The 27,588-nt window shown below is 34.6% G+C and overlaps 3 protein-coding genes across 4 annotated transcripts; all 3 read right to left on the reverse strand.

Annotated features, from left to right (window-relative positions):
* Positions 1-3,000: 3,000 nt before the first annotated feature.
* LOC133870520 (probable serine/threonine-protein kinase PIX13) lies at positions 3,001-6,882 on the reverse strand. Its single transcript, XM_062307681.1, has 6 exons — positions 6,646-6,882; positions 5,981-6,336; positions 4,777-4,912; positions 4,498-4,637; positions 4,048-4,171; positions 3,001-3,826 (listed from the first exon to the last, which is right to left on the reverse strand). Exons 1-6 carry the CDS (start codon positions 6,713-6,715, stop codon positions 3,357-3,359), a joined length of 1,296 nt encoding a protein of 431 aa, XP_062163665.1. The 5' UTR covers positions 6,716-6,882; the 3' UTR covers positions 3,001-3,356.
* Positions 6,883-13,660: 6,778 nt separating this feature from the next.
* LOC133870423 (probable serine/threonine-protein kinase PIX13) lies at positions 13,661-15,682 on the reverse strand. The gene is made up of 3 exons (XM_062307547.1): positions 15,502-15,682; positions 14,424-14,547; positions 13,661-14,209 (listed from the first exon to the last, which is right to left on the reverse strand). Exons 2-3 carry the CDS (start codon positions 14,464-14,466, stop codon positions 13,746-13,748), a joined length of 507 nt encoding a protein of 168 aa, XP_062163531.1. The 5' UTR covers positions 14,467-14,547; positions 15,502-15,682; the 3' UTR covers positions 13,661-13,745.
* A 4,530-nt stretch (positions 15,683-20,212) lies between these two features.
* LOC133870422 (probable serine/threonine-protein kinase PBL21) lies at positions 20,213-25,580 on the reverse strand. Of its 2 annotated transcripts, XM_062307544.1 has the most exons (8): positions 24,775-25,580; positions 24,573-24,608; positions 24,296-24,474; positions 23,606-23,795; positions 22,864-22,893; positions 22,258-22,649; positions 21,548-21,896; positions 20,213-20,602 (listed from the first exon to the last, which is right to left on the reverse strand). In XM_062307544.1, the coding sequence occupies exons 1-7, from the start codon at positions 24,875-24,877 to the stop codon at positions 21,588-21,590; spliced, it is 1,239 nt and encodes a 412-aa protein (XP_062163528.1). In that variant the 5' UTR covers positions 24,878-25,580; the 3' UTR covers positions 20,213-20,602; positions 21,548-21,587. The 2 variants fall into 2 exon arrangements, with proteins under 2 accessions (XP_062163528.1, XP_062163529.1); XM_062307545.1 differs by lacking the exon at positions 22,864-22,893 and having other exon boundaries at positions 24,775-25,578.
* Between the last annotated feature and the right edge of the window lie 2,008 nt (positions 25,581-27,588).

The following is a 27,588-nucleotide window of genomic DNA, read 5'->3' on the forward strand; positions in this document are numbered from 1 at the left end:
TAAATGAAATGATTAAATTTATCATTTCCTATCTGTTTATACTTTTAGAATAAGTAGTGATTTTTTTTAAAAAAAAAAGTAAAAAAAAAAATACGTTACAAAGAATAAATTCATGGCCTGAAAACAAAATTATATATGAACTGGTACTCAATCTGAACTTATATGGACTATTTATTGGAGATGATCAAAACAATTAATAAAAAAAAATGCTATAAGTACTAATGAATAAACTCCACATTATCTTAATAAGCAACAATATAAATATTATATATATATATATATATATACTCCGAAGACCTAAAAAGGATGTGCCTGCTAAATCTCCGCAATACCATCAATTGATCATCATATAATCATGATTAAAGGGAAACAGGCGGCTGGCGCTTCACATTCACGCCCACTTGTTCATGTTCAGGCCGCAGCCACCAAGGGGTCCCCAATATCGATCACTGGGAATTAATATATATGTTATATTTGAGGGACTTTTTCATTTTAGTAGGAATTATGGAGAACGTACAGCACTCCTGCTAAAAGCTCAGGCTCTAGTGGAGATCAGCGTGCTGCATGTGGAATCATATTTCTTAATTGCGTTTACCGGGGATTAATTTTCATTATTAACTTTTAACTTATTTGTATTTTTATCCCCGCTTTCAGCTTTCACGTGCTGGATCATGGGCTTTACACTAATATGTATAAAACCATCTAACTATGATACGTCCATGTAATGTTTAATTAAAGTATATATATATATATATATATATATAATAAATTAGATGGTGCAAAATGAACCGATCATGGTCTCTATCTAATTACAAACAGAATCTCTGGCCTTAGTTGTCTCTCGTAGGTAGGTTAGGAAACTAGACATACTTTCAAGAGACGAAACATTTCCATGCAGCCAAAAGAAGTAATGCTTAATTGGCTTGTTTGCTGCTTTGGAGCGATTTTATCAAGTTCAGATTATCACCTATTATTTTTTTACAATATCCGTAATTTCAGTATGAATTTTACACGAAATTAACGAGTTAGAATTAAGGGTTCTAATTTATTTAATTAAATAAATCAGACTTATGGTTGACCTATATGGTCTTTTTCCATGTATTACTTTACGGTCAAGATAGAATTTATTATTTGAAAAATGATAGTAATCCATGATGACCGATTTTAAATGGTGTGATATTTTTGTGTCTCAAAATTTATAAGAATTAGATATTCAACATGTATTTACTATTGTTTTCTGTCTATTTTAAACGTTAATGGAGGAAGGCAGCAAGAACTGGGCTGACAATTTTAGGTGGGCCATTTTGTCGTCTCCAGATGGGCCCGTGATATGTAAACTTGTAAGGAGGCTGCAACTCGATCAGCAGGCAAAACTGTTTTGCACTAACAGGAGCCATGCTCAGCATTTGTTTTTGTCTCCCCCATTGTCATCTTGATGGCATTGATGTTTTCTAGTTCTTCCAAAACTTGTCCCATTGATGGACAATTTTTTTGGTCGGATTCCAGGCATCTAAGTATTAGCTGAGCTGCTTGGCATGCACCTTCTAGTGGGTAATGGGTATTGTTCACCTAGTCTTGAGTCCATTATTATTATTTTTTTTTTTTTGTGAGACATAGATGGCTTGGCGTATTGGACCAGGTTTTGACTATCACTGGTCCTATTGGGGTTGTGGGCCCGTAAACCCGTTAACATTTCCAATAACACGACGCCGAAACTATAGGCATTGCTTTTCAGGAACAAACAGCGGCCTATCGATCATGGTATTGTGCGAACGTATATATTATTAGATTTGTAAAATTTAATTTCAAATATGAAGTGAATTTGATTAAGGGTCACTACAAATAGGTTTCTAATTCAATTTCTCAATTTGACTATTAAAGAAAGGTTAATCTTTTTTTTTGTCATTGAAAAATTACGTAATTAAAATTTGATATTACCTGTTTCAGTATATATATATATTATGAAAGTCAAATAGACAGATATTATTACTTTATGATCAAGATGGAGGTCATGTTGTATAGGTTTTTGAGCAGCTGTATTATGTAATGGTCTTAGTCTACTTTGCCTGAGTGGAGGAAACTCTCACCGCTATGCCGTGACTTTGTGTATTAGGGATTCTTATAAACTCTGGACATTTGACCAGCTAGTCTCTTTTGTATACAAGAAGGGATTTTCAAAAAAAAAAAAAAGAAAGAAAGATGGAGGCCATGTTTGATAGCATGTAAAAAAAAAAAAAATGACAAGTCTAAAATATATATAGTGTCATATATATTATTTGAAAATCTTAACTTGACAAATTACATTGTGGACATAAAAGAATAAATTGTATTGGAAAAAAATTATTTTAACTCAATTTATAAAAATGTCATTGCTAGCTAAAAAAATAATGTGTTTCTCATATACTAGCTAAAATTACAAACTAGATTTGAGAAAATTTATCCAATCCCATTTTTAAAAAAATTAGGTCCATATATTATTTGAAAGGATAATAATCCATGTTGACTGATTTTAAATGGTGTGATATTTTATGTCTTAAAATTTAAAAGAATTAAATATTCAACATGTATTTACTAGTATTTTCTGTCCATTTTAAACGGAAATGGAGGAAGGCAGAACTGGGCTGATAATTTGAGGTGGGCTATTTTGCCGTCTACAGATGGGCCCATAATATGCAAGCTTTTAAGGAGGCTGCAACTCATCAGCAGGCAAAATTGTTTTTGGAGACCTGACGCTTACGTTATTTTGAATCTTTGATGCACCTTCATCTATATATCCTTTTGCTCAGACCAAAAGAAAAAGAATGGTAAAATAAAAAAAAAATTGCATCTGAACCGTTACATATAGTTTCAAAACTATTTAGTAATGTCATGTAATATAAGAGCACACTGACGTGACCCTAACGAATACGTTATTAAGCTCAATCTTTTGAAAAAAATACAGTAGGGTTTTGTGACAAATTAGAGGATTTTTTTTTTTTTTTTTTGGAAATGGAGAAAGACTAATTTATAATTCAATATTTTCTTTATCTAACAGTTTATTTTTCTACACAAAAATATGAATGCCTTTGTCATGGCATTTGGATCCTCTCCGGTTTAAATGAACGGGAGGGATCCAGTTAGTATTGTTGAAAGGGTAATATTATTTTTTTCAAAATGTAAAAAAACAATATTACCCCTAAAATAAAACTAACTGGGATTCCTTCTGGTTCATTTGAATTGGAGGTGTCATGAGACAGGCCTCTCATAAAACAGGTTGGACATGTTACAAGACTTACAAAAATATATGAAGCTGCATGCATACCAAGACCAAAAACAAAACTACAATTACTTATTAAGTTGTAGGCTTGTAGCCGGAACTAGTGATGATAAGCTCTAGCTCCAGCGCTGGAAATGCCATTCTTTTGGTGAATTGGAGACTGGTGATGGTTATAGCGATGCTGATGCTTGGTATGCTCCTCTTGGCGTCTACTGGAGCCAGGCTTTGCACTGTCTTTTTTTTTAGTCGCCTTTGGTTTCACCTTGATGGTGTTGATGTTCTCTAGTTCTTTCAAAACTTCTTCCATCGATGGACGAGTTTTTGGGTCGGAGTCCAGACATCTTAGTATTAGCTGAGCTACTTGGCACGCACCTTCGAGTGGGTAAAGTTCACCCAGTCTTGAGTCCATTATTTTCTTAAGTTTATTTTTGTGGGACAGAGATGGCTTGGCGTAGAGGACCAGGTTCTGACTATTACTGGGCCTATTGGGGTCGTGGGCCCGTAAGCCCGTTAACATTTCCAACAATACGACCCCGAAACCGTAGACATCACTTTTTACGTACAAATGACCTGTCAATTAGAGTATTGTGAGAACATATATATCATTAGATTCATGAAATTTAATTTAAACCATAAAATGAATTAATCAATTATGTTTGAAATAAAATGAAGATTCTGGTCTGATCCAATTGATCAAGGGTTACTAAAAATAGATTTCTAATTTGATTCCAGAAATTAACTATTGAAGGTTAATCTTTGTGTTTTTTTTTTTAATTGAAAATTGATATTACCTGTTTCAACGTATTCAGGAGCTGCATAGCCATAAGTGCCCATTACAATAGTTGTCACGTGCGAGTCTCCATTTATGGGGCCCAACTTTGCCAGTCCGAAATCAGAAAGCTTTACATTGTAGTCCTGAAAATATAAATTTAAGAAACAGTCAAAGCAATATTTAGCATGTGATGGTATTAAAACCCTAAGGTTAATTAAAAGTATAGAAGAGATTCTTAACAATTTTACTGTTTGGATTACTGGCAATTTAGACATTAAATGTAAGTGAACTTTTTATGGGCCCACTTGTTTGAATAAGTCTTGGGCAGTTCGCCCATTGTTGAAGTAGATGGGACTCATAAAGACTTTCATATTTGTTGTTTGAATTGCTAGCAATTTGAGTAACAAATTATTGAAAATTTGAATCCTAATTAATATGTTATAGTGCTTCAAGTCAAAAAGAACTTTACCCCATCTAGCAATATATTGGACGGCTTGAAATCACGGTAGATCACAGACTTTTCTGATGTATGTAAGAAAGAGAGGCCTCGAGCTGCTCCTATTGCTATTTTAAGCCTTATATCCCATGGAAGTGGTTCCGGAGATCCTACTGTTAATTCAGCATAGAGTTAAGCAAATGACATAATTTAATCTTCTACATTTTCCAAAAACAAAGATAAGAAAGGAAATTTGCAGGGAATTTGTTTTATTTTATTTTATTTTTTTCAAGTTGTAGATATGCTTCTTACTTCTGAAAAGGTGGTTCTCCAAGCTTCCCTTCTGCATGTATTCGTATACAAGAAGGTATTCTTTATCTTCCCAACAGTAGCCCAGGAGCTTAACCAAGTTGGGGTGAGAGAACTTCCCCAAGAATTTCACTTCTGCCTGTACCCACAAATACATGTACTCAAATTCACTTCTATCTTAACTTGTATTTATAATTGCCTTTCTATGATACAAATCCTCTATTTCTATCATAAATGTGTTAATTATCACTAGTCTCAATCATTTGTTAATCTTTGCTTTTGTATTAAAGTGTGAGCCCACATGCAAACTGATTGATTATCACTTTATTGCATTTGATTTTTATGATTTCGAAATTCAGGGTCTAAAATATTCTTTGTAACATATAAAAGATATTGAGCTGATCCTAGAATATTGTTTACTTTTTATTAGACACATAACATATCATGTATGTTTGTTAAATACATCTAATGTAAAACTAAAAGAGTAATATTAAATACTACCATTTCATTTTATTATACTGATGTGACAGTGCTTATCATGTATCATTTAAAAAAAATAATAATAATAATTCAAGGGTTGATAATAGTGACATACCAACTCATTGTAATAGAAATGAGGTTGAGATATAATATATTTATCTTTACTCTAAACCACAAATTTCTAGTTACTTTTGCATTAAAGGAAAATCTAACCCAAGCCTATATAATATGAACACAAATTAGCTACAAAGTAGTTTGTTGCTAATTTTTATAAACCAGTTAAATAAAGTGAGATTTTATTTGTATGTGTTTCTAGGCACATGCTTAGTGGCATATGTTCATTAGCATATATTATTCACATATTTTTTTTAATAATATGTATTTTTCGCATGCTTTAAAAGAACACATATCAATTTATTAAACTGATTTGTAAAATTTAGCTACAAACTTAGCTAATTTTTTACTGTTAATATATATTCAATGTGATCAGGCTCATTTGGTCAACTAGAAAAACATGTGCTTAATCGGTGGGTCTTCCAATTGTAAGTTGGACTGACTTTTTGGTACCAAGAAATAAAAAAACAAAAAATAAAAATACTGAACCTACGGACGTAGGTGCCCAAAAGCCGTAACCCTTGAATTGGCCTAGCTAGGTAGATTGGAACAAGACAATTTCATACGATGTTGACGTTGAATATGAACAAAGACAAACATGAATCATACATACCACCCATTCTTTCAACCCTTGGGGGCTATCAGGGTTCGATTTCTTCACAGCAACAGCTATTCCGACGCCGACCTTGGACGGTGCATATGTGGTCTCGTCCAGCCAACCCTTGAAAACCCTTCCAAACCCTCCCTCGCCGAGCACTGTATCCGGTCTGAAATTTCGTGTCGCACACTTCAGCTCTGCCAGTCTGAATATTTTCAAGTTTGGCGTGATCACCTTTCCGGCCTGAGGCCTTTCCTCAACGTTAACGTTGCTTTGGCCTCCCAATTCAACCACGTTTCCGTTTTGGGCTGCATTGCTGTGGCTTCTAATTGGGGTCCCTTCTATTTGTTTGCTATTGTTTCTTGATGTTTCTGTTTGTTGACATGAAGGGAGACTATAAAAAAGTGTTGCTTAATTCAAATGTTACTTCAAAAGCTTGATTATGGATGTCTAATCTCTATGATTTAGATATTTATAACAACACGAATTCTTGGACAACAAAGTGAGATGAAAAGAGAGAGAGAGAGAGAGAGAGAGAGAGAGAGAAGATTAGAGAAAGAAAAACAGAAAAACCATCTGATCGATCAGTTTGCTGTTATTATCTTTGTCTTAGTTGTGCTTGGCAATATATCCAAAAGAGAAAACAAAAGAATCCGATAGAAAATGGAAGGATAACGTACCTGGGGTTGGAGTTTTGGTGGTGCTTGGGCTATGGTGATGATTCACCTGAGTTCCAAAACAGTTTCCCATAACGGTCACTTTTTGCTTGTGCTTCGATCTTGTCTGCTTGGATGCAGATCGATATTTATCTACCCGGTCGTCTGTGCGTGGTCTCCAAGTTCCCAGAAAGAGCAAGGAAATTTCAAGCAAGAGAAAACAATAGCATAGAGGCGTGGACCTTTCCAATAGTTCTGTCTCTTTTTTAATCTTGTTTATATCGCTTGTTTTTATTCTCAGCTCGGTTTATTTTTATTTCTTGCCCCTAAATTGTGCTAAATTATTAAGAGAGAGAAAACGTGAGAAAATGTCAAATGTGGAAGAGCTCAGGTTTGTTGAGAGGAATAATTAAAGTGGCCGGATTGTAATTTAAGATCAGAGTAAACACACAGAAGTCAAGGGCAGCGTCACCAGGACCAATCACTGTACGTATAGTTCTCAAGCAGATGGGCCCATTGGTTGGCCCATACAAATGGGACGGAGGTCCAGGCTGGAATTCAAGTCTTCTGCTATTTGATATCATTTTAAATTGCTATTTATTTTTAAAGTTTAAATTAATAAAAAATATCAAATTTAATTATTTGTTGTTTAATATTTTCACAATCCCCTTAAGCTTAAGTTTATTATCAATTTAATCAATAAAATTGAAATTCAGCTGGTTTGGAATTATGATATGCGTCATTGTTATGAGACAGATTCTTATCTCATTGGGTTTAATTTCAATTAGAATTGGAGTCAAGTCAAACTCTAAACGGGACTATCAAAACTTTTGGCGTTCATAACACTTATGGTGGTTGGTATTGTTTTCAAGTGGGGGTGTAGATATGCTCGTTCTAATCTGTTTTCTTTCGTCTTATTTAATTAAAAAAAAAGAAAAAAGAAAAAAAAAAAGTAAACCTTCTACTTACTTTCACTTGCATGAGGTTCCACATGATCTATCAACAAAAAGAAATGATGCAAAGTGGCGTGCAGACATGAAACACCGTACCGCGTAGACTTGGAAATAGATGTTCTCCAGTCAAATATTTGTTGCCAAAAAGAATGCCTAAATCGAAATAAACATCAGCACGTACGTACGCTGCGTTTCACGTTCGTGGCAAAAGACATTTTCTATTCCCTTTTCTTGCACTGCATTCTATTTATACGAGATAATGAATTAACATGTCAAAACATTGTTTTCTATCAAGTAATAACGTGTTTGGCTTCTCTTATAGAAAATAGAGATATGCTTGGTGATTTTTTTTGCACGTTTCGATTATAAATTCATTATTGAATCTGTAGAATTTACGTCTAGTTTCACAAATTTAATGATGAATTTGCATTTTTTTTTGTACGGAAATAAACATAATATATATATATATATATATATAAAATCAAATAATTCTCTAAAAAATATTGTGATTGGATTGGGTCGGTTTTGTTTGGGACTGAACCCAGTAAAATTGAAACAATTTTGGCTTGTAAGTGTCTATATATATTTGGACAGAAATTTTTTATAAATTGGTTTGTAAAAAATTTTATACAACCCACATATAAGATTGACATGTGTCCCTTAGCATGTGAGAATCATATGTTTTTTTAATAGCATGTGATTCTCATATGCTTTTTTAATAGCATTGATTAAAAAACATGTGATTTTTAAATGTTTAAGTGACACATATCACTATTAAATATGGGTTATATGAAATTTCCTACAAACTAGTTTGTAAGAAATTTTTGTCCTATATATCTCAAACATATCTAATTCTAATTAAAACGGAACCAAACCTCATTGTTTTTCACATCAAGAAGATAATTGTGTAAAGTCATGAGAGAATCTAAATAATTTCATCTTTTCCAATAGTTATTGAAGTTCATATTTTACATGCCATAATTAAGAACGGAAATTGAAACTTGAACTCGTTTTGACTACGTGTGAACAAATTAAAAAGTTCATGCATCTATTGGTCCATGAACTATCTAAATCTTCTCCATAGACTTACAAAAAAATAGGAAAAAAAATCTTCCACATAGACTTTATGCATTCGGGCTTTGACAATGACTTTTATTAAATAAAAGAGAGATTGGCTACTTATTTCGCCCATTATTTTATCAGGGTAAGTCTTAAGTTTAAATTTTGACTCTATAGTTTATTCTATTTCAGTTAAATATTTCATGTGTTAGGCTTTATTTGTTGATGAAGAGTTTGAACCTACACGTGAAAGAAATTGTTAAAGTATAAGTATATATTGTCAGAAACTATATTTTTGTCCAACAATGCTGACATGACAGTCTCAAACCAGCCATTGGATCAGTCATTGTAAAAAAAAATATTCAAAGATTAATTTGGATTACCACGCTAACATTGTGAAATAGTTGTAGAATAAAAATGTGGTATATAACATTACTCTTAAAGTATTATTGAGAAAAAGTTTAAATCTACACATAAATAAGAATATTAAAATATTAATTATACGATTAAATTTATATTTTTCTATCTATTTAAATTTTTAGAAATAGTATTAATATAGGGAAAGCATACGAAAAGCGACTTCCCTGCTAAGAAATTAATAAACTTTGCGTGTGTGCGTTCCCACATACCATTTCACAGAGGTAGAAGGCCTCGTCAAACCAAATTAGCCGATTTTTTCCAACGAGTAAAAGCGTACGAAGAGGACCAACTACCAAGCGCTAGCTTGAGTAATGGCCAAGTCTGAAATGAACCTGTCAAAATTCAGGGAACAGGTCCCATTTGAGTGTTTTTCTTTCCCTAATTCAAATAAAGTATTATATTGTTGGGAAATCCACATTTTCCGACAAGGGCATTTGCCGACCAAGAATGATCCGAGCAGTCCGAGTGTCAGATGCTTCATTGACCGACAGGAGGCAATAATAGTAAGACTGATTAAATGACGCGATTAGGTAACTGACCGCCAGGAAATTTGGGATTCACTGGGAGCCCATATTTCCCCAGTGATAAGTCAATCTGTCAGTCACTATTGGGAGCGCACCCGAACACTGCTCATGCCAGAAGAGATCATATCCCTTAAAGCCAGAGTGGCTTTACCTAGCCATAATTATGACAGTCTATAAATAGCAAGATCCATGTATTAAGTTTTTTTTGGGGAACTCTCTCTCTCTCTAATACATCTGTCTAATTTGGGCATCGGAAGAGGACCGCTGGGAAAATATAATAGATACTCCATGGTTAGGGTCAATTTAGACTGTGATTAAATCTTTTAGCGCTTATTAATAGGCCTGCAATCTTGGGGGAAAAAAAATTATACACTTGAAGTTTTTGTGAGATTTTATCTAAGAAAAACTAGGCTTATTTTTTATAAACTTACATTCAAATTAATTACAATGTCTCCAAATTTTTTACAGTTTGGAAGGGACAATGGAGCATTGCAATTTGGATATTTGTTTGAGAAGAGTACGTGTAGTTTTCCCATATTCTTATTCTCTAATACGATTTCAAAGTCTTTTATGCTTATTCAAGAAACGTTTGATAGATTTAAGAATTTCGATAAAGGTAGAACAAAATCTAACCGCACTATATATGGCTCTGTTATAGGTTTTCATGTATATATGACTATGTCTTTTGAGATTAGGATTTTTTTTTATTATTATTTTTTTTGTATTTTTTTTTTTTTTTTTTTGTATTTTGTTATAGGATACATGTTTGAATCCCAAAATTTTTGGTTCTAACTTAAACTAGTCCCAAACCAAACCTAAAAATAGGTAGCAAACCTTGTCACTGAAGCGACTGACTGGCTGGCAAAAGAAGCTCTCATTCTTAAATAGAAACATGTTTTTATGAAACAAATCTTCCGGTGTATCTTGAATATTATATCTGTTGAGCGATATACTTAATTTGATGAGTAATGCTACACATCATCCTCTTGTCCTCCTTTTATCACTCCAAAATTGATGTGGCTCTTAAAATTACCATTGGATCGAAATCTAATGGTGATCTATCATAAATCTAATGGTAATTTTAAGAGCCACATCAATTTTGAGGTGATAAAAGGAGGACAAGGAGATGATGTGTAGTATTACTCTAATTTGATTTATATATTAGAGATGCTCGACTGTATTTTATTATTTTTTTTTAAAAAAAATCATTATCCTGTAGAAGTTTTTCGTGTATGATGTTTACTTAAGAGGATGTGCTTGCTTATCAAACTTACTTTTTTCTCCGTTTTTATTTTTATTTTTTTTCCTGTTTTCTGTTTAGATATTTATAGTTTTATCAGAGATATATATTTTATTTTTAATAAGTAATGGATTAGAAGTAAAAACAACAAAAAGGCCAAAAAGACGAATTTTGACGTAAAGGTAGTTTCTGGATTGACCCAGATGGCTCCAAATCAAACCTAAAAATTTATAGACCAAGGATGTCAATTGTCATGCCTCTTTAACTAGTAAATAGTTACTAGATTGATAGCAGTCAATTCTTGCTTCCTAAATTATTGATTTGTAATTTAGGTATTAACCTTGCAGGGACGGTTTTGGGCAGAGAGCGGTTACGTTCTAAGGTAACCGCCCTCCTGCAAAAGGGGCTCAGGCCGAGGAAATAGGGAAAGCAAAAGAAAAAAACTGAAGAGAAAAAAGGGCACCCAAACTGAAAAGAATAAGGGGACGTGGAGGAAATAGTTATGGCCCTGTCCATGTGTTCTACCGGCCAGTGCAGTTGAAGCCCGTTTTTCTGTTTCTTTGTTTGTTGTAATTGTTTTCTTATGCAATCTGCTCTGTTTTTTTATCTGTAAAAACTATTTTATAGTTCAGAATGTATATCCTCTCCTAGATCAAGTAGAGATTCATGTATAGTAGAGGCATCTTCTATTGTCTAGGTTATCTTTTAGTAGCTGTGGTCTGTTATGGTCTGAGTTTGACTTTGCTTAGGTGGAGGAAACTCTACCCCTTGTGCCTCTAACTTAATATATTAGGAAATCTTTGTAACCTTAGACATTAGATCGTTTAGTCTCTTTTCTATATATTGAAATGAATTTTTGAAAAAAAAAAAAAGAAAAAAGAAAAAAAAAAGACTCAATGTCCCAATCAGATTTAATGTCACTTAGCCAATCAGCAGGGCGGCATATCTTATATATTAACTTGCAATATTGAGAAAGAATTCAAAGTTATTTTTTTTTATTTTTTATTTTAGAGCTTTTTTAACTGGAGTTAAACCAAACTCAACAATAAAAGAAATCAAGTAGAGACCCTGAATCAGCCGTAGAATTCGTTTTGATATACAAGTCCACGTTGGTCTCCTTTAATGGAGATCGAAGGTGCGTATATTTTATTTATGATGAGTTAGTCGTGGAAGACTTTCAAGTTGGTAGGTAACTTAATTTCAAATCCAACAAGATCTTCAATTTCATTATTAAATTTTACAGTAAAACCCACTCAAATGGCATTTGTCGGTGACTCTTGACTTCAGCCGTGGTGAAGATAACAGACATCAAATACGCCGTCCAATATTGTACACTGTCCGTAAATGCCACAAGCAAAGCATCTTGTGATTTCTGCAACCCACAAATAAAGGGCGTACCTTGAATGTCTCTGTGGGAAGTCACGACAATTTGCACAGATAGAAACTATGGTGATTTTCCAGAAATCCAACTGTTTTGTCCACACACTTGAGAAATGATTCGGAATATTCCTATCCAGATTCAAGGTCTAGAAATAATCAGAGCCCCACCGCTCTGATTGAAGTCTCTGTAATTCTTGCAACTCTAAAAATTTACATCCTTCATGCAAAATAAACTTCTTGGATTGAGCAACGGAAGTATATATATATATATGAACAACCTTTTAAGGTGGTCTATCCACCCCCCTCACTATTAAGGTGGTGGACCTGGTGGTTAGCCATCAAAATGTATAGTTTAGGCAGGACGACACCCTCTCACCTTTTGAGGGGATACTTAGTCATCCCTAATGTATTGTTTGGGACTGCCAATTATCTTCTCACCCTTTGAAGATGGTGGTCGGCCACCCTAAGTGTATGGTGTGACCAAACCTCGATAGTTCAAAGGGTAGTGTAGTACCATTCTCTACTACGCACTACTCCTAATGGCTCAGGGGTGGTACGACAATTCCAGATAACATGGGGAGGAGGGGGGGTGCGACCACTATTCGAGCGTTTAAAGGGGTGGCTGACTAACTCTTCAAAGGGTAAAACGGTAGTAAGCGACTCCTAAGGAGTTGACCAACTACTTAAGGGGATTATAAGATCAATTTAGCTTGTACTTCTTTTCTTTGTTTTACATTGGAAAATACATGCACATAACCATTGAGCACGTGTAACATCTTAATTTTACATTAAAAAGATGAATAGTTCACATAGAATTTAATGAAAAAAAAAAAATTAATAGAGAGATGCTATTGAAAATTTTTTAAAGTTAGATACACTAAATTGACAGTTTTTTAACTTTAGGGGGTGAATGCAAAAGTGATAAAAGTTTACCAGGGTTAAGTAGAGTTTTCCCTAAAATAAAAAGATTGTAAAATAATATTTAAAAAAATTAGAGAGTAAAATAGATCTTTTGCTGAAGTTTGTGTTAAAAAATTAGGCATATAAGGAGCTCATAGGTACTAAGTCTCATATTTTTTTTATTAGGTTACACTGAGATTTATAAGAGATTTTAGAGAGTTCTAATTGGAACTTGACTATTTATTTTAGAATACGTAGATGTGGCTAACACTTTCACTGGATCGTTACATATGGTCTCAAAACAACCCAGTAATGTCATGTGATACAAAAGCACTGCATGACGTGACCCTGACAAGTACGTTATTAAACTCTTTTGAAAAAAAATACATTAGGGGTTTGTGACATATTAGAGGATTCTCTTTTTTTTCTTTTTTTTTTTCTCGGAAATGGAGAGAGACTAATTTATAGTTCAAGATTTTCTTTATCAAGCAGTTTATTTTTCTACACAAAAATATGGATGCCTTTGTCTTGAGACCAGGCCTCTCATTAAATAGGTTGGACATCTTACAAGACTTCCAAATATATGAAGCTGCATGCATACCAAGACCAAAAACAAAACTACAATTACTTATTAAGTTATAGCCGGAACTAGTGATGATAAGCTCTAGCTCTGGCGCCGGAAAAGCCATTCTTCTGGTGAATTGGAGACCGGTGATGGTTATAGCGATGCTGATGCTTGGTATGCTCCTCTTGGCGTCTATTGGAGCCAGGCTTTGCCCTAGCTTTTATCTCCTTTGTTTTCATCTTGATGGTATTGATGTTTTCTAGCTCTTCCAAAACTTCTTCCATCGGTGGACATTTTTTTGGGTCGGATTCCAGACATCTTCTTATTAGGTGAGCTGCTTGGCACGCACCTTCTAGTGGGTGAAGTTCACCTAGCCTTGAGTCCATTATTTTCTTGAGTTTATTTTTGTCAGACAGAGATAGCTTGGCGTAGAGGACCAGGTTCTGACTATCACTGGTCCTATTGGGGTCGTGGGCCCTTAAGCCTGTTAACATTTCCAACAATACGACCCCGAAACCGTAGACATCACTTTTTAAGTACAAATAACCTGTCAATCAAAGTATTGTGAGAATATATGTATAATTAGATTCACGAAATTTAATTTGAACCATAAAATGAATCATTCATGTTTGAAATAAAATGAAGATTCTGGTCTGATCCAATTGATCAAGGGTTACTCAAAATAGATTTCTAATTTGATTCCAAAAATTAATTAGTGAAGGCAAATCTTTGATTTTTTTTTAATTGAAGATTGATATTACCTGTTTCAACGTATTCGGGAGCTGCAAAGCCGTAAGTGCCCATTACAATAGTTGTCACATGCAAGTCTCCATTTATGGGGTCCAACTTTGCCAGTCCAAAATTAGAAAACTTTACATTGTAGTCCTGAAAATGCAAATTTAAGAAACAAGCAAAGCAATATTTTGCATGTGATAGTGTTAAAACCCTAAGGTTAATTATTAAAAGTACATAAGAGATTCTCAACAACTTTATTATTTGGATTGCTAGCAATCCAGACATTAAATGTAAGAGAATTTTTATGGGCCCACTTGTCCAAATAAGTTTTAGGCAGTTTGCTCCGTTGTATATCTAGTTTGGCCAACTTAGGTAGGGCCGAACTAGATGATCCACGGTGGTAATTTCTGTCACAGGTCTTGCTAATGGAATTCTCTCCTGTATGGTTACTCCCTTTAGACAGTAAACTGTCTACCCTGGCCGTGTGCTCCTCCATCATCCTTGTTTGATCATCTGATCTCTTGATCAATCCTTCCATCATAGTCACGAGGCCAGTAAATTGTTTTTCAAGCAAATCCACCAGTGGGTCAGCCATCAAACAACCTGGTTTTGACACCAAATTGTAAGAGTATTCGTAATTGATCGAGTAATACGCCCTTCAAGTGGAATAGAAGTCGTATTCAGCTTCTTATTCCGACCTATTTTGATAATTGAATGAAATAGCGATAGGAAATCATAGGTTCTTAGGCCTCTAAACACTAGGTTTGATAATTATTTTTGCATGCTTTTTGATTCACCCCAAACAAGGGTTTAAATAGGCTTACAATTCAGATCTAGGTCAAATCCCCACCCCTCCCCCACATAAGATTCGTAATACCAATATTACCTAAACTAGGAGAATAAAAGAGAATATTTCCCTACTAGTCCCATACGGCAGTGGAGTGAAATACTCTTTATTGTCTTATTTACTTACTAACCGACAGTGAAGTACAACTCCTTATTGAAATAAAAATAAAATACTAAAATGCTATTATACTTGCAATTCCCGTATCACAATCCAAAAGAGAACAAAAGAATCCAATGGAAAATGGAAGGATAACGTACCTAGGGTTGGAGTTTTGGTAGTGCTTGGGCTATGGTGATGAATCACCTGAGTTCCAAAACAGTTTCTCATAACGTTCACTCTTTTGCTTGTGCTTTGATTTTGTCTACTTTGGATGCATATCGATATTTATCTGGCCGGTTTTCCGTGACTCCCAAGTTCCAGAAAAGAAAAAAAGAGCAAGAAAATAACAAGCAAGAGAAAATTATAGCTTAGAGACTTGGACCTATCAAATATCTCTTTCTCTTTTAATCTTGTTTATAACGCTTGTTTTTATTCTCAGCTCGGTTTTTTTTTTTTTTTTTTTTTTTTTTTTTTTTTTTTCCCCTAAATTGTGGTAAATTATTAAGAGAGAGAAAACGTGAGAAAATGTCAAATGTGGAAGAGCTCCAGTTTTTAAGAGGATTTAAAGTGGATTGTACTTTAAGATAAACACGCAGAAGTCAAGCGCAGGGTCACTTGGATGCACTATGCGTATTATTATAATTAATCTCAGAAGTTTAAGATAATAAAAAATTAATAAACTATGCGTATGCACGTTCCCATTTCACAGAGGTAAAGAAGGCCTCGTCAAACCAAATTAGTCGCTTTTTTCAAACGAGTAAAAGCATACGAAAAGGACCAAGCGCTAACTTCAATAATGGCCAAGTCTGAAATGAACCTGTCAAAATTCAGGGAACAGGTCTTATTTGGGTGTTTTTCTTTCCCTATTTTAAATAAAGTATTATATGAGGTCCGATACATGACCAAATATGAGACCAATTCATATATATATTTATGTAATTTTTAGATTTTCATTACTTAATCTTAATTGTTTTTATGGTCAAGTAATCCAAGTCTTAATAGATACACTCCATGGTTAGGATCAATTTAAACTGCGATTAAATCTTCTAGCGCTTATAAATAGGCATGCAATCTTGGGGGGAAAAAAATGTTATTCACTTGAAGCTTTTGTGAGATTTTATGTAAGAAAAACTTCACTTATTTTTCATAAACTTACGTTCAAATTGCAATGTCTATAAAGTTTTTACAGTTTGAAAGAGACGTTTGCGCATTGCAATTTGGGGTGTATGTTTGAAAAGAGTATGTATAATTTTCCCATTTCCTTATTTTTTAATACGATTTCAAATTCTTTTATGCCCATTCAAGAAACGTTTGATAGATTTAAGAATTTTACTAAGCTAGAACAAGATCTAACCGTACTATCGCTCTGTTATAGGTTTTCATCTATATGTCTTTTGAGATTAGGATCTATGTTTTTTTTTCTTTTATTTTGTTATAGGCCACGTGTTTCAATCAGAACATTTTCCGTTCCAACTTAAACTAGTTCCAAACCAAACCTAAAAATAGGTAGCAAACCTTGTCACTAAAGCGGCCTACCGGCCGGTTAAAAAAACTCTCATTCTTAACGAGGAACATGTCATCCTAGAGTAAATTCTCTTGTGTATCTTGAATATTGTGTTTGTTGAGGGCTGAACTTAATTTGATTTATATGTTAGAGATGCTTAACTGTTCTATTTTTTTTCAAGAAAAAAAAAAAAAAAAAAAATCATCTCGTAGAAGGTTTTCATGCATGATGTTTACTTAAAGAGGATGTGCTTAATTGCTTATCAAACTTACTTTATTCTCCGCTTTATTTTTTTCTGTTTTCTTTCTATATATTTATATTTATATCAGAGATATTTTATTTTTAATAAGTAATGGATAAGAAGTAAAATCAATACAAAGGCACAAAAGCCGAATTTTGATGTAGACGTGGTTTTTGGCTTGATCCAGAGCATAGCTAAATGAAAGACTATTTTATTTGAATAACTATTATTTTATTTGGTAGGAATTTATTTTTAAGAATAGCTATTGTATGAGAATAATTATTATTCCCTTACAAGGAGAAATAATAATTCCTCTAAAAAATGAGAGAAATATATATTTTTTCTTTAATTTTTTTCAAAATAAACTATTTAAAAAAATAAAAAATAAAATAAAAAAAATTTAAAGAATTAGTTAGATTTGTTGGTGGCTGACCACCCTAATGGATGGCCGGCCACCCACTGCAAACTCCGAAGGTGGTCACACCATCCCTGGTGCCATCGCAATGCAAATTGGGAGTATAGCCTGGCCACCATTGTTATACATTGGAGTGGCCGCGACACCCCTGGATACTTCTGGGCGTGGTCTTGGCCACCCCCGATATCACCAGGGGTGGCCGCACCACCTTCGGGACACCCATAGATGGAACATGTTCAAATTTTTTTATTTTGTTTTTAAATATTTGAGTTTTTTAGAAATTTTGGTTCAATTCCAATTATGATATATGTTTTGTCATCAAACTAAAGAATTAGAATAATTATTCAATTTCACATTTCTTCATTCTAGTAATAACTATTCATTTTCTTAACGAAATACCTATTCCGAATCCCAAACTAGGCCTATATATATTGCGATTGATTTACTGACTCAGTTTAATAAGGAATAAAGGGTTTTTTTGCGTCTTTTTTCGTCTTTTCGTATTCCTTTCCGCACAATATTTTTGTTTGCACCAGAAAATTATCATTGCACCTAGAATTTCATGATTTGGTTTGTTTCAGTTTTGTTAGAACTGAATATGTTCAAATTGGAACATGTATTCTTTGTGTCTTGTTTTATGAGACCCATGTACTAATCCAACCTTCCAACTTAAACTAGCCTCAAACCAAACCTAAAAGTTAATAGACCAAGGTTGTCAATTCAACTGTCATGCCTCTTAACTAGTAAATAATTACTAGATAGCTAGCAGTCAATTCTTGCTTCCTAAATTATTGATTTCTAGTTTAGGTATTAACCAAGACGGTACTCAATGTCCCAATCAGATTTAATTTCACTTTGCCGGCCAAATAATTAACTCCCATCTAAACAAACCCATGCCAATCGGCAGGGCAGCATATCTTATAAATAGCTTGCAATAGTGAGAAAGAATTCGAGTTTTTTTTTTTTTTTTTCACTATAAGCAAATTTTACAGTCTTTTTTTCTTTTTTAGAAAAAAGAAAAAAGAGAGTGCTTTTTTCACTGGAGTTAACCCAAACTCAACAATAAAAGAAATCAAATTAAAGACCCTGAATCTGAATCAGGCAGAATAAAAGTTGGGGCCCCATTTGGGCCATTTATACGATTCTTGAGACCTAATAATAAACTAGCCGTAGAAGTCGTTTTGATTGATATACAAGTCCATGGTGGTCTCCTTTAACGGAGAAGGTGCGTATATTTTATTTGTGATGAATTTGTCGTGGAAGACTTTCAAGTTAATTTGTTAGGTAATTTAATTTCAAATCCAACTAAATCTTCAATTTCATTATTAAATAATTTTACAGTAAAACCCACTCAAATCGCACTTGTCGGTGACTCTTGACTTCAGCCGTGGTGAAGATAACAGACGTCAAATATGCCGTCCAATATTGTACGTAGCAAAGCATCCTATTATTTCTGCAACCCACAACTACAAGGGCGTACCTCTTAAATGTCTCTGTGGGAAGTCACGACAATTTGCACAGATAGAAACTATGGTGATTTCCCATAAATCCAACTGTTTTGTCCACACACTTTAGGAAGGATTCGGAATATTCCTATCCAAATTCAAGGTCTAGAAATAATCAGAGCCCCACCGCTCTGATTGAGCTCTTTTCATATTTAACACCTTTTTTCTTTTTCCAAGCCAAAGACCAAACTAAAATTTTAAGTGGAGCTGTCAATTTTTTTACACCGCTTATAAATTGAATATGGAGTAATTTTATTAGTACATTAAGTGTCCATAAAAAAATGAGGTGGCTTCTAAAATCATCATTTGATCAATCACATGCCTAATGGTAATTTTAAAGACCACCCTATTTTTTTATGGACACTTAATATACTAAAAGAATTATTCTTGAATATGCCCCCAATACGAAAGTAGTAGGGTTAGAAATGATCTATATATCTTTATACGCATGCATTACGATCCGAACCTGACATGCAATGTTAGGATTGATAATTTTTGACACAACCAACGAACCCAACACACACCAAACACGAAATTAGTTAGAATTGAGATGTCTAACCCGTTTAATTAAATGAATCGGATTAGAGTTGTCATATATAGTATGTATACGCATGCTTCGATTCGATATAATATGAACTCGATACGCCAATACAAATTGTGACTTATAAATTTAAAAAGATAATTTCTTTATTAAAAAAAAAAAAAATCTTTTTGAAGGGTAAAAAAATTAATTTTGATTAGTCATTCCCATTAAAAATAAACAATTTAATACACATTTTAAATTTTAGGGTCAGTAGTTATATGTTGTTCCGCCCGTGTTTCCAGCCTAGCAAGTAGCAATAACCAAGGAAGGAGAAAAGGCAACTATAAGTGGCGTGCTACCAAAAAACGAAAAAAGACGTGATTTTTCTTTGTTTTCCTTCTTTTCTTATATTTCACAATCCAGACAATAATTGCTTAGAAGATTATGATTAAGTCAAACCATTTATTTAGCCCATTTTAAGATGTTACTAGATTTTATTTTGCACGGTGATATTTATTTTATTATTGAAATTTCACCTGGCCATGAAGAAAAGAAAAAGAAAAAAAAAAAGGGGCATTGCGGCACAATACGAGGTCAAAAACAAAAGCTTTTTTTTTTTTTTTTTCCTCCTATTTTTATCATATTAAAGAATGTAGAACATAACCACTCTGAAGATAGGGGAAATTCCACATATTGTCTTGAGACAATTTTTCTTCTTCTTCTTCTTCTTCTGATCATGCTTGGTTAAGCGTAATATTACAATACGAGGTCCAAATACAAGCAAAAGCTTCCCCACGTATGATTAACTTGATTCAAATTGCAAAGGCACGAAGTGAAGCACCAACAGTGGACTCTTTCCCTTCCCCTTATTAGTCTGAGCCAAACGTAAGCACCTAACAATTTTTAATGATTTAAAAAAAAGAAAAAAAGAAAAAAAAAAAGCTACAACTCCAATACCTGGCTATATACATCAAGCATATATATAGATATACCAGTTCAGTATATGATTATAGATTACATTGGCAAATGGATTTCAACACATCTTTTCTTGAGTTTGACAAGGTAGAACACCTGCAAGAACATGTCATGAAGCAGGAATATCAGAAAGCAGATTCCATCACCATCTCTACTTCAATTACACAAGGAATTCTAGACTTATGGAAACATAAATTACATCAGAGTTATACAACTATGCAAATACAAATACCCATGAAAAAGAAAAAGAAAAAAAGAAAAAGGGAAAGTTATGTTGATTCTTCATTACCATAGCTGCAAGGCCTAAGCAAGGATGAACAAGAAAAATAAAAGGATGCGGAAAAAAATGGTTCCCTTCTTCAATAGACTTTCGCACTTTTGCTTTCCTCATTCCTCTAAAGAACAAAAAAGAGGAGAAGACAACTATCCTACACTTAAATGATAATGAGGTGGCAGTCAATAGAATGTCATTTTGATACAAAATTTGTGATTGGTGTTCAATTACCAAAGAAGACCCAGCACAGTTTGCCACATGGCAGCTAATATAAGAGGATACAGACACCAAATCATACATATGTGAAACTACAGACGAAATGCTGTTAAGTGTACCTTACTGAGTTAAAGGAGTACATACTGAAGTTAAGCAGAATGCCAAATACACTTGTTTGGGTACAATTACATAGGAAAAAACAGGTGCTAACCGAAAGATTAAGACAGAGTAAAACTTTTGCAAAAGGTTTACATAAGGTCCGAAAATGTATTCTACTTATATAACAAAATGATGAACATATAAATAAACAAGAAAAAGATAACTCATGACATGATAATTGGAATTTGAATAATTTGGCTTTTTGGGGAGGTGGGGGTGGAGGCGTAGTGGCAGTATATGCAATTCATGCATGCAGGCTTTCCTAATCATGGTTTTCAAACAGCAAGAATAGACCTTTTTTAGTTCCCCTTATTGGTATGTCTTGTAACTAAAGATTGCCAAACCAGTAGGTGCCTATTTTTGATAAGTAACTAAGTGAGTAGGTGCCTTACAGTTTATTAAAGCGTTTCAGCAGCTTCTGCCCAACAACGTTTAAACATAAGTTGTACTTGTTCTATTATCTGATTCCCGAGAAAAGACATTATTGCCTTGCTGTGAAGGTGATTGAGGTGAGGGACTGCGGACCCGGCTACTATGGAATTCGGAGGAGTAACTCTGAGAGGCCAAGTACTCGAGCGCTACAACAATATCACTAATAAGAGGACGGAAAGTTGGCTGCTCCTGAAGACACATCGCAGTAATAGCAATTGCATGATGCAAACATCGAACAGGGAAGCATCCTTGCAAAGAAGGATCCACTAATTGGACAAATTTCCTTCGGTCCTTCAAAAATGGACGAGACTGCAATTGAAAAACAAATTAAACATTACCCAAAAATATGCAACTTAAAAAAAACAGAAGTCACCAAGAGCAATATCGTTGTAATTTATATGTTATGATGTGATACAGGATTCCTAAGGCAGCAAATGCATGTTTATCACCATAAAGCAACAGCATTGGACTCCCAATCGGCCAACATGTTGGATGATCTAGAGTCTAGCAGTACAAATGGGGTCAAAGGGAAAGACCAAAGATAACATGATACAACGACAATAGTGCTTGGAAATATCAGCAATTTATTAAGAGAATCGGAAGTTAAAAAGGGAGGGAGGAATAAAAGACTGGAATGCTATGAGGGAAAAAACAAGAGAGTTCAACTTACCCAAGAAACCAGGTTCTGCTCTCCCTGCTTCTTACTGCTGTCTATTGCCCTCCGGCCAGTGATCAACTCCAATAGAACCACACCAAAACTATAGATATCAGATTTAAGAGTCAATTTGCCACTCATGGCATACTCTGGTGCACAGTAACCATATGTTCCCATCACTCTAGTTGAAACATGAGTATTGTCACCGACAGGTCCCAGTTTAGCAAGCCCGAAATCTGAGAGCTTCGGATTGAAGTCATTGTCCAGTAAGATGTTAGCAGATTTTAAGTCACGGTAGATAACAGGGGGATTTGCTTGGCAGTGGAGATACTCAAGGCCCCGAGCTGCACCAACAGCAATCTTTATTCGAGTATTCCAACTAAGTGGCTCTTTCTCACGTTGAAAATCTGAGTACATAAATTGCCTCATCAGTCCAGTCAGCCATAGTAACTCAGACAAGGTTTTGCTGCAGTGTCTAGAGTAATCTTAAAAATATCTTCCCCTCTACAGTGACGGAAGTAATACTCAAATATCAGATAAGACAGTTACTAAGAATAAAACTAACTTCTACTAAATTGCTTGCAAATGTATTACTCAATTTAGTTAGGGGAATAACACCACCTGTTAGTGGCACTGCCTGAAATCCGAATACTGCAACCAACGTCACCAAAATAGGACAAAGTTACTCGAAGTTGCACAGCTAATTGTGAAACCATGCAATTCAAAAAGCTGCAAACCTAGTCGCATGCATTTTCCAATTTTGACAAAATGAAAAGAAATTTCACAAATAAGATACGAGGCTTTGTTATATCTCCATATTAGCCTATATAGCAATTATATATCTCCAGCAGTGAACCAATCGCAAACCTCTCATCATACTTCAGTAGTGCTACCTCCACAAATGTTGTGTCTGAGAACAACTTTACAACTCATACATGAATTTAATAAGAAGAAAAACCCATGACCTAGATGATATATCCTTAAGTTTGTTGGGACATGAAGCTAGCTGATCACTAACACTGATTTTTTTCCAGAAAATTTCACCAAAAAAAAGTTCTTTGCAAATTAACCACTCTCCAATATAAGCGAAGTCAATCCAATCAATGAAATTGGGAGAAAGTCTAAAGAAACCATATGCAAGATTGTCCACAATGACATTTTCCAGTGAAAAGAAAAACAAAGAATGTCAAGTGTTGACTAAGAAAGGAATAAAGCATACTGAATTATATTAAAAATGACACATTATTAAAAGATTATTACTATTATTTTAGAAGCACTAAATGGAAGATTAATAGTTCTATTAAACAGGGAGTGCAGAACTGAAAGTAGGATAATGTAACCGATGAATATCTAAGAGACTTACCAAAGAGATGATCTTCCAAGCTACCCATTGGCATGAACTCATAAACCAAAAGTCTCTGATCTCCATCAGTGCAATACCCAATCAAGGTGACAAGATTAGAATGGTGTAACAAGCTCAACATGAGAACCTCCACAATGAATTCCTGAAACCCCTGGAGGCCATCATGATTAAGTTGTTTAATCGCAACAACCTGCTCATGAAAAACAGGAGATTATTGATAAGTATAAGCAACTGATGCCAACTCGGCAACTCAAACCCACATTCTAAACTGAAGCAGGACAGCTAATAACAAATTTATTTTGATGAAAAAGCTGTTTGATTTCATAAATACCAAATAACTCCAATGTATACAGCCATCCACAAACCAGCAATACAGTACTCTACATATCAATTTCACAAATGTTGCAGTTCGGATATGAAAAGAGAGATAAATTGGAAAAGAGAGAATCTTTAAACTAACTATGTCAGATGCTTTTCTTTAAACAAACATCAAATTTGTAAAGTGCCCCGCCTTGAACCTAATTATTTCAGAGTCATTTCTTTTCTTTTCATATCTTATTCAAGATATCTAAACCACATTAAAGCCCACAATCCTTCCATGTCTAAATTATATATTTCAATGCAAGCAAATGCAAATTCTATAACATCCAAATAATAAAACAGAGACATTGAAACTATCTTTCAACTTGCCTGGCCCGTCTCGAGGCGGCCCTTGTAAACCCTTCCAAAACCCCCTTCGCCTAATAGATTCACCTCCCTAAAACCTCTAGTGGCCGCCGCGAGTTCACGGAACGTAAAGCTACGCGCCCCACTGGATTTTGGGTCATTGCCCTTGTTATCATTCATAGCCCCCTTCCTTTTCCCATTCTCTGCAATTTAAACAAACACACCATTCAATACCCATATTCCTCGCAATTTGAAGAAGTAAAACGCAAAATTCCGAAATGGGTGTGTGAAAATTCCTTACCATTATCATGGGTGTCCTTCTTTCCCTTCCCACTACCTGCACATCCATTTCCCAAGACAAAAAGTTAGCAAATTGTTGATAGTACAATAAAATATATATGATAAAACCGCAGAAACTTTAAATTAGAACGAAACCAATCAGGCTGAGACACGAAAATCTCGCTTTTTTGGGGGTACAGACAGACGCATATATAGTTATATACCCGAGGAATCAGCAGAATGCCGAGAACTAGATCTTTTGCCATTCTCGATATCGATCCTGCGCACAACACTTCGTCGAGGACTAAGGCAAGAAAAGCAACTCATTCTCTGTCTCTTCTCTCTCTCTCTCTCACGCGCAAAGAAAACAATCAAATAATTGCTAGAATAAACACAGAACCGCCTGAAATGAATTTCTCACCCAAAATCCACCCATCTCAAATCCCCACAATTTAACATCAAAATTACATAAGAAAACTCCCTAACCCTAATCGGGAACAGAAAAAAACTCCCCTCCGAACCGGAGAGATCACGAAGCCCCCTTAAAAAAAAAAAAAAAAAAAAGATAAAAACTTTGCAAAAACAAATCCAAGCCCAGAATAAAATATTATAAAAAATAAACAAACAAACGAAAAAACGAATATATTTTAAGAAAATATAGAACTAAAAAGTTCTAGAGAGGCCGGCTCGGCACTGGCGGTGTGTCAAATTAGGAAGAAAAACGAAAGAAAGAAAGGGCAGTACAGCGAAAAACTGAAACAAAATTACGCGTAGAAAGCAAACAAAAAGCACAGTGTGTGTAGAGCTTCTTGCGCTAAATTTGGACGCAATGAGAGCGACAAACTTAGCGGCACAGTTAGCGGCGAGAATGATATGATAGCTGGATTTTTGTTTTCTTTTTTGGGTTTTTCGGAAACGTGGGCCTGAGTTTCTTCGCTTTTATGGTTTGGTTTATTTACTAATATTACTGGCATTTTTATGTTTAAGCATTGATTGTTGTATGTCGCTCTCTCTCTGCGTCCTTCTCACTCCGATTTCTTTCTCTCTTTTTCTTTTTTCTTTTTTAATTTCTTTTATAGCTGCATTTGAAGGTTCGGGTCCGGCGAGGGCGGCTGAGATTACGGTTTTAACCTCCGAGGTGAGCTGTTTATTACGAGGGTTGACACTGACAGCTTCGGATCCCAACTGAACTCAACTGATTCGGCTTTTATGCGACCGGCGTTGGATTCTGGATTTTGGATTTGGATTAAGATTTGGATGCGTGTCTGGTGGTTGTGTGGGATGTCAACGGCTTCGATACGCGTGACGCACTGGAGTCCCCCGTTATTGGTCCGCGTGGGTGTTGAATGGCTGACCGGATTCGGCGTACTGGAAGGAGATTAATTTCAAATCCACCATGTGAAATGTGAATGAGTTTTTTCTTTACCATTTAATTTCAAATTGAGTAATGTTATATATATTACATGTTTATCTGATTTATTTATTAGATTATTATATAATAATTAAGATGATGAGACAGTAAAAATTAATTTTTAAATTTTTTATTTTTTAAAAATATTGATTCAAATATTGATTTTCACTGTTACGTTATTTCAGTTGTATGACAGTCAATTTGTTAAATAATTTTACTTTTTAAAAAAAAAAAAAAAAAAAAAGTTTTGTTAAATTATCATTTCAAAAATTTAAGCTAATTAGAGCTCAAACTCTTTCTCAATAAATAAGATCAAACACTTAAAATCTTTAATTAAAACTGGTAAGTAAAATTAATCATTTACATATTATGTTAAATAAATTTAAATTGATCAAAAAATATTTTGTATTTAATTAATACTTTAATAAGTTTGTGGTTGATCTAACAAAACTCCTCAAATTAAAGAGCGTAAAAAATTAGATGATGAGGAACTAATTCGAATAGGTGTACAATGTGCATACATGTGGGGACTTTGATTTTGAATGAGATTTCCAACACTTTTTTTTTTTTTTTTTTTTTAAGAAAGAGTACCAGCTCTCATTAATAAACCCAAAGACCCAAAGGTCCAAATACATTGTTAAGGAATACAATGACTCCCTAAACAGAAAATCAGAATTAATTTCTGATTTGGGAACAAACTACCTAAAAAAACACTCAAAGATTACAAGATCATACATTGGAAGCCACCATAACCAAATAAGCATCACTACTAAAAATAAAAGATGGCTAATCTATGCTATAAAGCGAAAAACTCCAGTAATATCCGAGCATCTAAATAGGTAGCCTGCAGATATAACTAAATAACACAGCATACGACAACAGCATCCCCACAAACGAAGATGGCCAGACACTGCATCTAAACAAATCAATACAAACGATAAAACCACCAAGACAGAGGCTCGGTGTGGGGAGGGAGGAGCCGCCAGCAGGTAAGCACCAAGTCATCCAAGAACCGCCATCCGACGTGGGAGGGGAAGGCGGGAGAGTGGCACGTGGCGATCACGCGCCGATGTGGAGGGGCCGGTGGGGGACACGCAGAACATCAGGGGACTCAGAGGACGTCAGTGAACCCAATGGTGAGGCTGGTGTTGTGCAATAATGGAAAGAGAAGCGTAGATCTAGATCCAAAATTTCGATCCAAACAAACCTTCCAAAAACACACAAAACATGGCGACTTCCCTCACTAATGAACTCACCGGAAAGCCCCATCACCAAAAAAGCTCTGCTTGCACTAAGAAACAACAGGACATAAACCAAAGAACCAAAAACAACCTCCACCGGTTCAAAAAACCGGGAAGAACACAGCTCCAACATCCCTAAAGCTTGGAGAAATCCACCCTTGGAAACAAGCCAAGGAGGAACAAAAAACCACCCTTGCCCTAAAGGCTAAGGGGAGACACCAGCATCCGGAGGGGAAGGCGTGAAGCCCACCCCCCCCCCCCGAGCAAAAACCAAGCAAAACGCAACGCTTTTCCTTCTTCGGTTTTTCCTCTGGATAGAGAGAGCTGTAGATTTCCAAAACTTTTATCAGCATGTTGTATACATATTTGTTACAATATCCCGTAAT

This window comes from Alnus glutinosa, chromosome 6 (assembly GCF_958979055.1).
Source record: "Alnus glutinosa chromosome 6, dhAlnGlut1.1, whole genome shotgun sequence".
Classification (NCBI taxonomy): Eukaryota; Viridiplantae; Streptophyta; class Magnoliopsida; order Fagales; family Betulaceae; genus Alnus; species Alnus glutinosa.